At 36.0% G+C, this 13,130-nt stretch overlaps 1 protein-coding gene across 1 annotated transcript in view; it reads left to right on the forward strand.

The window, feature by feature from the left end:
- The window catches only part of lrba (LPS-responsive vesicle trafficking, beach and anchor containing), a 334,073-nt gene that overhangs the window by 278,241 nt on the left and 42,702 nt on the right, over positions 1-13,130 (forward strand). The window contains 1 exon segment of the mRNA XM_067441679.1: positions 9,451-9,618. Coding sequence (XP_067297780.1) covers positions 9,451-9,618 — 168 coding nt within the window.

Consider the following 13,130-nt stretch of genomic DNA (forward strand, 5'->3'; position numbering starts at 1 on the left):
CTCACGTTCTTGCTGTCATTGCTAGTGCTGATGTGGCTACTGTACCTTAACTGCCAGTACTGACAGGCTGGGAAAATGATGCCACCAACCAAATGTGTTACCACAGTGATGGGATATTTTGCCTACCAACTACAAAACACAGTCCAGGCTTGGATTGGCTTTAACGTAACTGTGTTGCAGCATTTTCCTCTCTGTGTTTTATTTTGTCTTATTTTATTGTTTATATTTGTTTTTATGAAGCTTTTATTTATTTACTTTTAAAACATGATTTTTTTTGTTGGAAGGGCCCATCCTCAAACTGTTCCCACAAAGTTGGGAGCATGAAATTGTCCAAAATGTGTTGGTATGCTGAAGCATTAAGAGTTACTTTCACTGGAACTAAGGTGCCAAGTCCAACCCCTGAAAAATAAGCCCACACCATAATCACCCCTCCACCAAACTTTACGCACGGCATAATGCATTCAGGCAAGTACTGTTCTCCTGGCAACCACTAAACCCAGACTCATCCATTGGATTGCCAGACAGAGAAGCGTGATTTGTCACTCCAGAAAACACATCTCCACTGCTGTAGAGTCCAGCTATACACCACTGCATCCAACGCTCATTGTACTTGGTGATGTAAGGATTGGATGTAGCTGCTCGGCCATGGAAACTCATTCCATAAAGCTCTCTACGCACTGTTCTTGAGCTAATCTGAAGGATGCTACATCATGAGCTGACCCCATTCTGTGATTTTACAATTTGAGTTGCTTTTGCAATTGTTTCCACTTTGTTATAATACCACTAACAGTTGACCATGGAATATTTAGTACCGTACACACACATACATTATGTAAACACAAACTTTTATTTTGGATGCAATTAATCATGATTCATTTTTCCCCAGCTCTAATATATATATATATATATATATATATATATATATATATATATATATATATATATATATATATATATATATATATATATATATATATGTATGTATGTATGTATGTATGTATGTATGTATGTATGTATATACAGGGAGTGCAGAATTATTAGGCAAGTTGTATTTTTGAGGATTAATTTTATTATTGAACAACAACCATGTTCTCAATGAACACAAAAAAATAATAAATATCAAAGCTGAATATTTTTGGAAGTTTTAGTTTTTAGTTTTAGCTATTTTAGGGGGATATCTGTGTGTGCAGGTGACTATTACTGTGCATAATTATTATTATTATATTATTAACTAATTTATACCCATTTCAATTATTTATTTTTACCAGTGAAACCAATATAACATCTCAACATTCACAAATATACATTTCTGACATTCAAAAACCAAACAAAAACAAATCAGTGACCAATATAGCCACCTTTCTATATTGGACACTGACAGAATCCATGGATGGCAGGCTTTTGAGTGTTTTGATCTGTTTACCATCAACATTGCGTGCAGCAGCAACCACAGCCTCCCAGACACTGTTCAGAGAGGTGTACTGTTTTCCCTCCTTGTAAATCACACATTTGATGATGGACCACAGGTTCTCAATGGGGTTCAGATCAGGTGAACAAGGAGGCCATATCATTAGATTTTCTTCTTTTATACCCTTTCTTGCCAGCCACGCTGTGGATTACTTGGACGCGTGTGATGGAGCATTGTCCTGCATGAAAATCATGTTTTTCTTGAAGGATGCAGACTTCTTCCTGTACCACTGCTTGAAGAAGGTGTCTTCCAGAAACTGGCAGTAGGACTGGGAGTTGAGCTTGACTCCATCCTCAACCCGAAAAGGCCCCACAAGCTCATCTTTGATGATACCAGCCCAAACCAGTACTCCACCTCCACCTTGCTGGCGTCTGAGTCGGACTGGAGCTCTCTGCCCTTTACCGATCCAGCCACGGGCCCATCCATCTGGCCCATCAAGACTTACTCTCATTTCATCAGTCCATAAAACCTTAGAAAAATCAGTCTTGAGATATTTCTTGGCCCAGTCTTGACATTGCAGCTTGTGTGTCTTGTTCAGTGGTGGTAGACTTTCTGCCTTTCTTACCTTGGCCATGTCTCTGAGTATTGCACACCTTGTGCTTTTGGGCACTCCAGTGATGTTGCAGCTCTGAAATATGGCCAAACTGGTGGCAAGTGGCATCTTGGCAGCTGCACGCTTGACTTTTCTCATTTCACGGGCAGTTATTTTGCGCCTTGGTTTTTCCACACGCTTCTTGCGACCCTGTTGACTATTTTGAATGAAATGCTTGATTGTTCGATGATCACGCTTCAGAAGCTTGGCTATTTTAAGACTGCTGCATCCCTCTGCAATATATCTCACTATTTTTGACTTTTCTGAGCCTGTCAAGTCCTTCTTTTGACCCATTTTGCCAAAGGAAAGGAAGTTGCCTAATAATTATGCACACCTGATAAAGGGTGTTGATGTCATTAGACCACACCCCTTCTCATTACAGAGATGCACATCACCTAATATGCTTAATTGGTAGTAGGCTTTCCAACCTATACAGCTTGGAGTAAGACACATGCATAACGAGGATGATGTGGTCAAAATACTCATTTGCCTAATTATTCTGTACTCCCTTGTATGTATTTATATATATATATATATATATATATATATATATATATATATATATATATATATATATATAATATGTGGTGTGTGTGTTGTGTGTGTGTGTGTGTGTGTGTGTGTGTGTGTGTGTGTGTGTATATATATATATATATATATATATATATATATGTATGTATATATATATATATATATATATATGTATATATATGTATGTGTAATACTAATATATATAGCACTAAATTACTACTTTCTCACAAATCAGTTTTGCGTAGATGACATAAATCAAAATCTGCCCTCCGCTTCGCACTGTGTTTGTTTCCTTTACCATTTCAGCTTCTGATAGTGGAATAGAGTACATGTGTCTGCACTGTATCTGCTTGTGTTGTATGGAGTAGAGCAGAGTCTGTGAAATACTGTGATCCACTGCAGCTGACACACTCACCCACTTTACAGGACTCCAGAAGTTCCTCTCTTCTCCTGTTTGAAAGACCTGCCTGTTGATGTGCATGTGCGCATGTTTGTTTGTTGTGGGATAGGAAATGCACCTTAGCCTTGGATCTCTCCTTCGCAGTCATTCACTCAAGCATGCCCTGTGAATAAATGGAGAAATTAATTTTCAGCATGGGTGAAACTCATTGGCCTTTCTCTCACACAATCACTCTCACCCCGTCTGCATTTCAAACCAGCCCCGGCAAGGACGACAAGTTTAGGACATCCATCATGGGAATCACTGACCCAAGATATCAACATTCACACCAACAGCAGAGCATCTTAATTTACTGCTGCTTCATATGACTCTGTCCTGTTAAACTTCTGGGAATTCTCAGGGTCACCTTACATGTACCCCAGCCTTAATAGGCAGAGAATGATATACTCATGAATGGCATTGGCCTGGGCTTTTCTAGGGCTATGATGCATTCCACTGGAAACAGGAAAGGTCATTAAAGTGTACAGCAGCTATATATGTGTGCTTATTGATGATAACCGAACTTTAAATGGAAATGTAAAACCTTTTAAAACTTTAAAGGTTAAATATTTCAGCAGTGGTTTCATCCCAAACATAATCTACGTAGTTATAAACTGGAATTATTGGCATCATGTTCATGAAAAAGCGAATATTTAGTCCTTGAAAAATTGCGCTTTCTGATCTTATGTAATTTTTTTTTTTTTTAATGTTTTATCTTTTTTTTATTGTATGTATTTTATATTATTTATTTTTCTATTTGTTTATGTATTATTATTTAACATTTCCATCAACTGTTTGGGTAAATTTAGGCTCAGTTTGTTGAATATCTATTAGATACCATGAACTAACAATGAACAATGCTTTTGCAGCATTTATTAATTTAGGCTAATGTTAATTTCTACATTTAATACAGTTATATACAGCCATATACAGCTAATACAGTTTATGTATTGTTCACAAAAATCACAATAGTATATTTATAAATTTACATGAACCGCAATCAGTAAGTATTGTTAGTTTACATTGTAGTTTAAAATGTATTAACTAATGCAAATTGAACCTTATTTTAAAGCTTTACGATTGTTTGAATAAATAGGAGGACTTCTTATTTCTTATTTTCAAGTGTAATTCTTACCACACACTCTCTCCTACACTCTCACTTACAGAATAAGAATACATCATTACCTGATCAGTTGCTCGCTATAGACTTAAAGAGCTCAGAGTAGAAGTTAATTAGCACAGCCATCTATTCTAATCATTCTTTGTGAGCCTTGGACACACACACACACACACACACACACACACACACACACACACACACACACACACACACACACACACACACATGCTTGTCTCACACTCTAACCAGAGTGAATCACAGTCATTTGAGAGGCCCTGCCACTCTTGAACAGCTATCCAAATAATTCTCTCTCCACCGCACCTCAAATGCATTCTGGGATAAAGGGTCTTGTTCTGCTACCTTTAATTATAGGCTCTTCTGTAGGCCTATTCAGACGGAATTAGTTTTATTTGGGGAGGTGATGTGGAGTAATAACTACCAGAGCTTATCCGTAATTTTGATCTTGAATAAGGGTGTCCAGGTCAGTCATTTTTCTAGACTGCATTTTCCATTGCTGGTAAAGATTACAACGTCTTTTTACCTTCTGTAAAATGGCCTGAAAAAATAACCACAGGTAGTAGAAGTCCTGTGTGAATGCAGATGCTGATTAAAAACCTGTGAATTCTCCAGCACGTGTTGCAAGAAGAGGACAGCCAGTGAGGTCAGAAAAGTAGTGTATGTACTTAGTTACAGTAGAGATGGGCAAAATCTCTACTGGTATTGTTTTCTTGGTACTGCTTAAATGTTCCTTTTTGGGTGAACTATCCCTTTAAATGAATCAAATGGAGACATTATTTTCTGCAGATGTGCAAAGTTGATTGTTTATTAATTAAAACATGGTAAATAAAATGTAAAAGTTCTTTAGTAGAGAACATAGGCATAATTTGCATGTGCAACGTTTTGAAAGCCATTGATATTATAACAAAATATTGCACTGTTATCAGGCTCACCTGTTATCGAGTAAAAACAAGGAATGCCTTCATTTTCATATTCATTTAAATTCAAATAATATTTGCTTAAAGTCTTTATCCATAACTTTCCGAATAAATTATTTGGCATTAGGCACACCCCAGTGATATATCAAGTATCTGTGCTGTTAACCGATTAATCACATCTAAAATATATCTTTGTGTTTACATAGTAAATGTGTGTGTAAAGTATATAATTATTATGTATATATAAATAAATACACACGCATGTATATATAATTTGTTTAATTTTATATTTATATATAATATAAATTATATAAATATATATACAGTATAAACATGCAAATATTTCTTACATATATACATGTACGTGTGTATTCAAATGTACATAATCATTTTACACAGTACACATGCATATTATATAAACACAAACTTTTATTTTGGATACGATTAATCGTAATGAATGATTTGACAACATTAAGTGATATTATTTGAGAAATGCAGTGGTCACCCATCTCACCATTTATACTGAATTTGCTTATACCCTTTGGTTGACGATTGACATTACAGGTGTCCTCAATAACAATTACTGTTTACAGTTTGCAGGGATTTGCTTATGTATGGAAGAAGTAATTTGTAGAAATAGAATTGAAGAGCTTTTGGCTATTGCAAAATAAATGCTGACAATGTGATCAGATCTTAGCCCTCAATAGAATAATTTTGTGTTTAAGACCAACCAAAAGTATGTCATCTTCCTTATTACATGGCTACTTCTCAAATAAATAAATAGACATGACATTTTGATTTGAGTTGAAACAACATTTCACAGTTTGAGTTTCACAATCTGTTCCATATTAGACGCATGGGTTTCATTTGCGTTGTCTGTCATGGTCTCATTGCACAGTCCACATGCATGATTAGTGCCACTAAAATCTCTCTTAATCAATACTGCACAATCCAGCTGCCAATGAAATAATCCCTTCTGCCCGTGTGTTCACCATCACACTGCTTCGCCCTTGACAGTCCTGTATTCTAATGCAAAACAGCCAGATTGATTTGTTATGTGACATTTTAACATGGCCACAGACAGGTTACCTCTAAGTCCTTAAAATGCTTTTAAAGGGCTGCTAAAGACACGGAAATGGTCAATGAAAGTCATAAAGAGCTCAGAGAGATTCATCTCGTAAAAAGACATGTTTGAAAGTATCATTAGTGTCTAACGGTACTATGTGTACTGTAGGTTTTCTTTGTAAAAGAAAAAGAAAAAAAGGGAAAAATGTGAAAGATCTCGGTTATGATAAATTCTTTAATTCTGTTTTAAGTGTCAATGAGATTGTCAGTTTGCACATAAAACTAAAGTTTGAGGTAGGTTTTGGAAATGACATTTCCATAAATGTCAGATACTCCCAGAGTTGAGTTTTAGTCATAATTTGGTTCTAGAGACTAGATCAGACCTAGGCTCAGCTATTTCTGGATGGTAACATTACACAAATACTGTATGCTTCTCACGTTGACAGTTAGTCAGTTTTGCTAATTGTGAGGTGTATTATAAGTTACTAAATCCGCTGATTTCTGGTGTCATATGCTTGTTTGCTTACTTCATTGCTTTTTTGTTGTTGTTTTTTGGGGGTTTTGTGCATTTTGTTTTCAGCCAAGCTGAAATGCATTCTTTGTTGTGTTAATAGCATTTCTTCTTTGTATAAAAGCAGTGCTGGAATAAAATTGGATAAATATTTTTTGGGATCCAGCAGCTGTGATACCTCAACCCACAGTCGGCAGTACCTCTACACACACAAACACACACAACGCATTTCCATAATGCTGATGATTCCCAGTGGATTTTATGGGACATACTGCCTCTACTAATTGGCACATCAATAATGCTCTCCAGATATGAGCAGTCTTAATGAGCTGCATCTTACACACTCCTGGGCCTCTTTTGTACATACACATGAATTTAAAGCAATGTTTAAAGCAATGGTTCACCCAAAAATGAAGAATTTTATTATTTATTCTCCCTCGTGTCATTCCAAACCTGTATGCTGATAATTTTCTGTGTCCTTGTTTTATTTTTTATTATATAACAGCAGTTAATCAAGCTCCAAAAGGACCATACAGTATTTTATAAGTTGTCAATGGTTTAAGGGCTAGGCATAAGATAGCCTTTTATGATGAATAGTAAAAAATATCTATTGATAATCTTCATGATATATATATATATATATATATATATGCTTTGCTTGTGGCTTTTTGTTCTTTGGTTTTCTTTTCATTTTGTGAACTGGTAGTTGTAACTTTAAATGTAACCTTTTTTTTCTTGGTTTTGGTTTTGGCTTTGTAAGAGGCAGTCACGTTTATAAAAAGAGAGTCTTCTGTCATATTAAACATCTTAACCTGACATTTTACTGCATAAACACTTACATTTCTTTCTATATATACACGCACATGCCCTCTGGGTTAACGTGTGTGGTGTAGTCATTTTTAAAAAGGAATCTAATGTTGTAGGTACACATCTCCCCCTCCTTTTTTGATGAAAGAGCATGGGTTCAGAGTGACACCCCTGCCTCAAGAGACCCTACCAAACGCTCTCTGCATCTCTGATGAGGTCAGGTCTCCCAGAGCGGGGTTCCCATCTCATTCCTGATTTTAGAGTTCCTTGATTAACATAAAGGTATTCCTCTGGAGAGTTGGTGTCCAATAACATTGCTCCCCCTCTTTGTTTCCCCTCTCTGATTGACACAAGATGGCGGCCCACATTAAATGCCCATCAGCCCCTGTATTAAGTTTGGAAACAGACAAGTCGTGGAACAATGTGGGGTCAATCCATCCATATAATAACTAAAAAAATCCCCGCAAATCCCTCCAGGTTCTTTTTTAATAAAATTGTAGACAAATAGATTAACTGGAATAAATCTGCATGTTTTAGGCAAGTGCTTGTAGATGTTGTGCATTGGTAGTAGAACAATAAAATAGAAAAATATTAAATTCTTTATTTAAAAAAATATTTATTTTATTATGTTTTATAAAAAACATGTAACATTAAATTACTTTCTATAGTTATATAGGATAAGTATAGAATTTTAATATAGCGCGGCCAGTAGTGAGTATACCATCCTGATTATAAACTAAGAAAGTATTTCTCATCATTATGTGAATTTTCCTAACATACACACTGTGCAAGCTAAAAACAAACAAACAAACAAAATATCTAATTTCATACAAAAAGGTTTTTAGATTTAATCTCTGAACTTTTTGCTGTCATCTATTACTCTTGCAATATCACTCATGAAGTTATTGCTGCACAAGAGCTGAACCAGTTTGCTGTCAAACCTGTTGTCGTATTGCAAATGCCACATTTCACAGCATCTTTTATTGCCCTTCTGATTTAAAGTTCTAATTACGAAAGCTTGGAGTGCAAATTAAGCGAAATTAGCTGTCAGTGAATTCACATTTAAATGAGTGATGCTAAGACCCTTTCGGTAAGCGTTTAAATAATATAAATTGCTGTTTAAGTGCAGGGCCTAATGTTTGTCTGGAAATTAATGTGACACAAGGCAGCAATGACAATCAAGGCTCTTCTCATACTCATTTGGGCTCGTTTAGAGGCCTTTGTGCCCACACAGCTTTGAGCAAATTAACACAATTGCTGTTTTTTATGTGCAGTCATAAACGGAGGCCCTCCTTTGGTGGCTAATGAAGAGAGAAACAGCTTGTGTTTCTATGTTATGACAGTCGAAGAACAATCATAGCTCCGAAAACAACAACACTCTCAGACACCCCATGGCACGTAGAGATGAGACTAAACAAAGGAGCAAAGATATCTCGTCCTGCTCATGTAAGACGATCTGCTTTGCTCCAGCGGTTCTGTCCTGGAAGCATATGCTTGTAATTTGTGTGTATTATGTCATTTGTGACTGTTGAAAGCACATTTTGACAGATCCCGTTACCCATGCTACTTGGTTACATTCTCTTAGGGTCTCTCCATGAGTTGTTGGGCATGTGAAAAAATAAATAAAAAAATAAATAAATACCGTCTATATATATATATATATATATATATATATATATATATATATATATATATATATATATATATATATATATATATATATATATATATAAATATATATATATATATATATATATATATATATATATATATATAGATTTAAAAAAAAAAAAAAAAAAAAATATATCACAATCTGTGGTGAATTCACTAAGCAGTCCTGCCACATGGTATTTCAGTGTCTTATTCACTAACAATCCTTAATTTAGCTTATTTATCTACAACATCTTGATGTAGTTCTTTTGGGCAGGCTGTTGTTTCACTGAGCTTGAATGACATTAGCTTTATCTCCTGTGTTTTTATAGGCTTTGGAAAGTGAGTTTGTGTCCTGTCAGCTGCATCAGTGGATTGATCTGATATTCGGATACAAGCAGCAGGGACCTGAAGCCATCAGAGCGCTCAATGTTTTCTACTACCTGACTTATGAAGGAGCGGTCAACCTCAGCTCCATATCTGACCCCATGCTCAGAGAGGTGAGTGTGTTTCTTATGTTTCTGAAGTATGATCACATTTGACTATGATAGTAAGGAATAACTCAGGGCTAAATACAAGAGCATAACAACAATGTTGAGTTTTAAAATGATACTGTAAATGCAGTTAATGTAATAATCAATGCACACTATGCTGTACTTTTTATCAAAATTGTTGCAAATGCCTGTATAGTGAAGCTGTTGTCTATTCAATGTGTTGACACAGCACTGGTTTGTTTAGAACTATTGAGAGCGCAGTGATCACGTGACCATGCGCGCTACCGCGAGAGGAACGCATATCACAACTCTGTTATTCATCGGCTCTGGGTTTAACTGTAATGCCACACTAAGTGCACCAAAAAGCTTTTTGTTGTTTGAATTTCATATTAAACCTTTTTTTTTATTATTTATGTGAAGCTTAGACTTTTTCATATCAAAAACAGTTTGGATTCTCTAGGGCAGAGTGAGACGGTGAGACAGCCTGTACGTATGTGTCTCACGACAAATGTGTGCGAGTTGGCAACCCTGAGACTTACTGTCAAATGCAATGCAGAGAGAGAGAGAGAGAGAGAGAGAGAGAGAGAGAGAGAGAGAGAGAGAGAGAGAGAGAGAGAGAGAGAGAGAGAGAGAGATGCGCGAGAGGCTAAGGAAGTGCAGTTGAAATGCGTCTTTTAAATAGCGTAAAAAAATTAATGAAGAAACACAATATGTGGCGGCCAGTGTTGATTCTGTGGCGGACTGCCACAAATTAGTCTATGGGCCCTATCTTGCACCCAGCGCAATTGACTTTGTACACCGATGCATGTGTCATTCCTATTTTGCCTCCACAGAAGCACGTTGCTAAACTAGTGAATGAACTTGCGCTCCCTGGGCGGTTCAGCGCAAAAAAGGAGGCGTGTTCCGGCGCAAACAATCCCTGGTGCTATTTTGCTGTTCCATTAAACAGTTGCGCCACTGACCAGAAAAAACCTGGTCTAAAGTCAGCGGCGCGTTGCGCGTTGTTCATTATGCTATTTTAAGGGCGCATGCTTGACCAAAATGTATAGCGTGCACAATGCGCATACACTTTGCTCATGAGATCTACACAGATGCAACAGTTATTTTTGCAAATCATAAATTGTTACACTAAAAAAAAAATATTAACACATTGTGGTGTGCCACGAAGATGTGAAAAAATAGGCATAAATCTAGCTTACAAATTATTCAGGCTAATTGTAGTAATTAAGGATCAGACCTGTTTGCCCAATAAGTGGGAGTTAACATATATGTATATAAGGACATCTGACAAATTGGTTTGTCCGTCAAGAACCAGGAAAAAAAACCGACTGAAAAAATAAAAAACTGTTTAACCGACGTCTTTTTAACCGAAGCTGTTTTGGGTGGGTTTCTCCCATCCCCATACAACACAACTTCTGTCTTTCACTCCCTTACGAAAGGAAAATATATTTACCAGTATATTAGTTGAAATATATTTTAATATATTGTAAATATATGGAATAATATAGTGATGGTATTATAAAATATATTATATATTCATGTAATATATTGCAAAATATACAAATGATTGCCGCTTTCAATATATTGCAATATATTGAAAGATATAAATATTAATTCCCATCTATGTTAATATATTTCCTAATGTATTGCATGAAATTTTCCAATATACTGCAATATATTTTTGTTTTGTAAGGGCTGCTCTTACAAGAACATCATTCTCCTCAGCTGTGAACCGCTCCTGGCGTGCGCCTGGTAAATACGCCATAATAATAGCAATCCATAATGGAACTTGCGCACCTGCTTTTAAAGGGAATGTTGGATGCCGCTCTGATTGGTTTATTCACGTTACGCCCAAACCACACCTATGAATAATGAAGCTACTTCAGACCAACCCATTTTAGATTTGCGCCGGGCGCAAGAGCCATTTATCCCGCCGGGAAAATAGCAACAGCGCCGAGACCCGCCCACAAAGTTACTTGCGCTCCGCGCTTTGACACTTGCGTTTCAGATCATTAAAATAGGGCCCTATGGGTGGAAACACTGAATGCATTGAAATGACTTCAATGAAAAAAAAAATGATTTCAAGATAGTGGACTGAAGCAGGATTTTTTTTTATTATAAAAAAAAAAATATATATATATATATATATATATTTCAGTGAAAAATATAAGAATTGCATGATAATTGTGTTTTATAAAGGAAGCATTGTGAATTTGTCACAATTCTGAATTTATATACTGCATGTCTGGCTTTATAATTCGCAATTACGATTTCATATTTCGCAATTTGGAGAAAAAGTCAGCAATGGGAGATAAAAAGTTGCAATTATCTTTTAAATTGTTTTATTCCATAGAAAACAATAATTACACTCCAAACAGTGCTGGGTTAAAAACAACCCAAGTTGAGTTGAAAATGGACAAACCCAGGAATTGGGTTGTTTGAATGGGTCCATTTATTGGGTTCAAGCAACCCAATTTCTGGGTTTGTCCATTTTTAACCCAACTTGGGTTGTTTTTAACCCAGCACTTTTTAGAGTGTTAGTGTAGTTAAAAAAAATGTTGAGTATACAAAATATTTTAAAGTTGTGATGTAACAGACGTAGCAACTGATCTTTTCTTCTGCATTATTACATACATCCGAGTGTAACAGATTATCGAAAAAAAAAAATTGTGTGGGGACTTTTTTACCAATTTTTAATTGGTTATCCAGATGTGAATTCTAAATTCTAAATGAATACAAGCTTGCCGTCGATTGCGGGGGGTCAGGACATTTCTCTGTCGTTTTCACCGGTAGATCATGTTATTGAGATTCTTCTTAAACATTACAAGGTCAAGAAAAAGAAAAAGAAAAAAAAAATACTTTACTTGAATAAATCATTTACAGTAAGATCTATAACATGCATTCACAAAATAGTGAATTTTAATTTCATGCTGAAGTAAGTAATCACATACTTCAATGTGCTCTGTGTTTACTTCCGTATGGCAGTATGCTGAGGGATATCTTTTTATTGTTCTTTTGTGCATGTGGGTTAGTCAAGGACCATGATCTGTTCACAATGGGATCTAATATTGGCCAGAATGGCCAAAAACAATGTGAACAGCTATACAAAAAAAATCTGATCTGATCCATAAATTGGAATTGAGCATTAAAGCTTGCAGTGTGAACATAGTCTTAGGGTGCATAGTCTTACCGTTGTTGGGCAAATTTTTTGCTCAAACATTTCTGTAAGGCTCCTTTTCAAGACAGCTGACTGTATAGTCAGTAAGCAGCGAGTCAGCACACTATGCTTTTGAACAGAGCTATTGCAAACAGGTTTGAGCCTTAACAGACACATACAAAACATTTGTTTAGCTGTTACCGTGAGACCTGAAGACATACTACAGACTCAATAGGAATCTCTCTGTTTTTCCCTCTTTACCTCTCTCTCCCACACTCATTTATTATTCATCTCTTTCACTCTGGGAGCTGCCACACAGAAGCACAGACCAGTTCAGACAGAACTAGCTCACTAACTGCCC

This window comes from Pseudorasbora parva, chromosome 4, assembly GCF_024679245.1.
Source record: "Pseudorasbora parva isolate DD20220531a chromosome 4, ASM2467924v1, whole genome shotgun sequence".
NCBI classification, from domain to species: domain Eukaryota; kingdom Metazoa; phylum Chordata; class Actinopteri; order Cypriniformes; family Gobionidae; genus Pseudorasbora; species Pseudorasbora parva.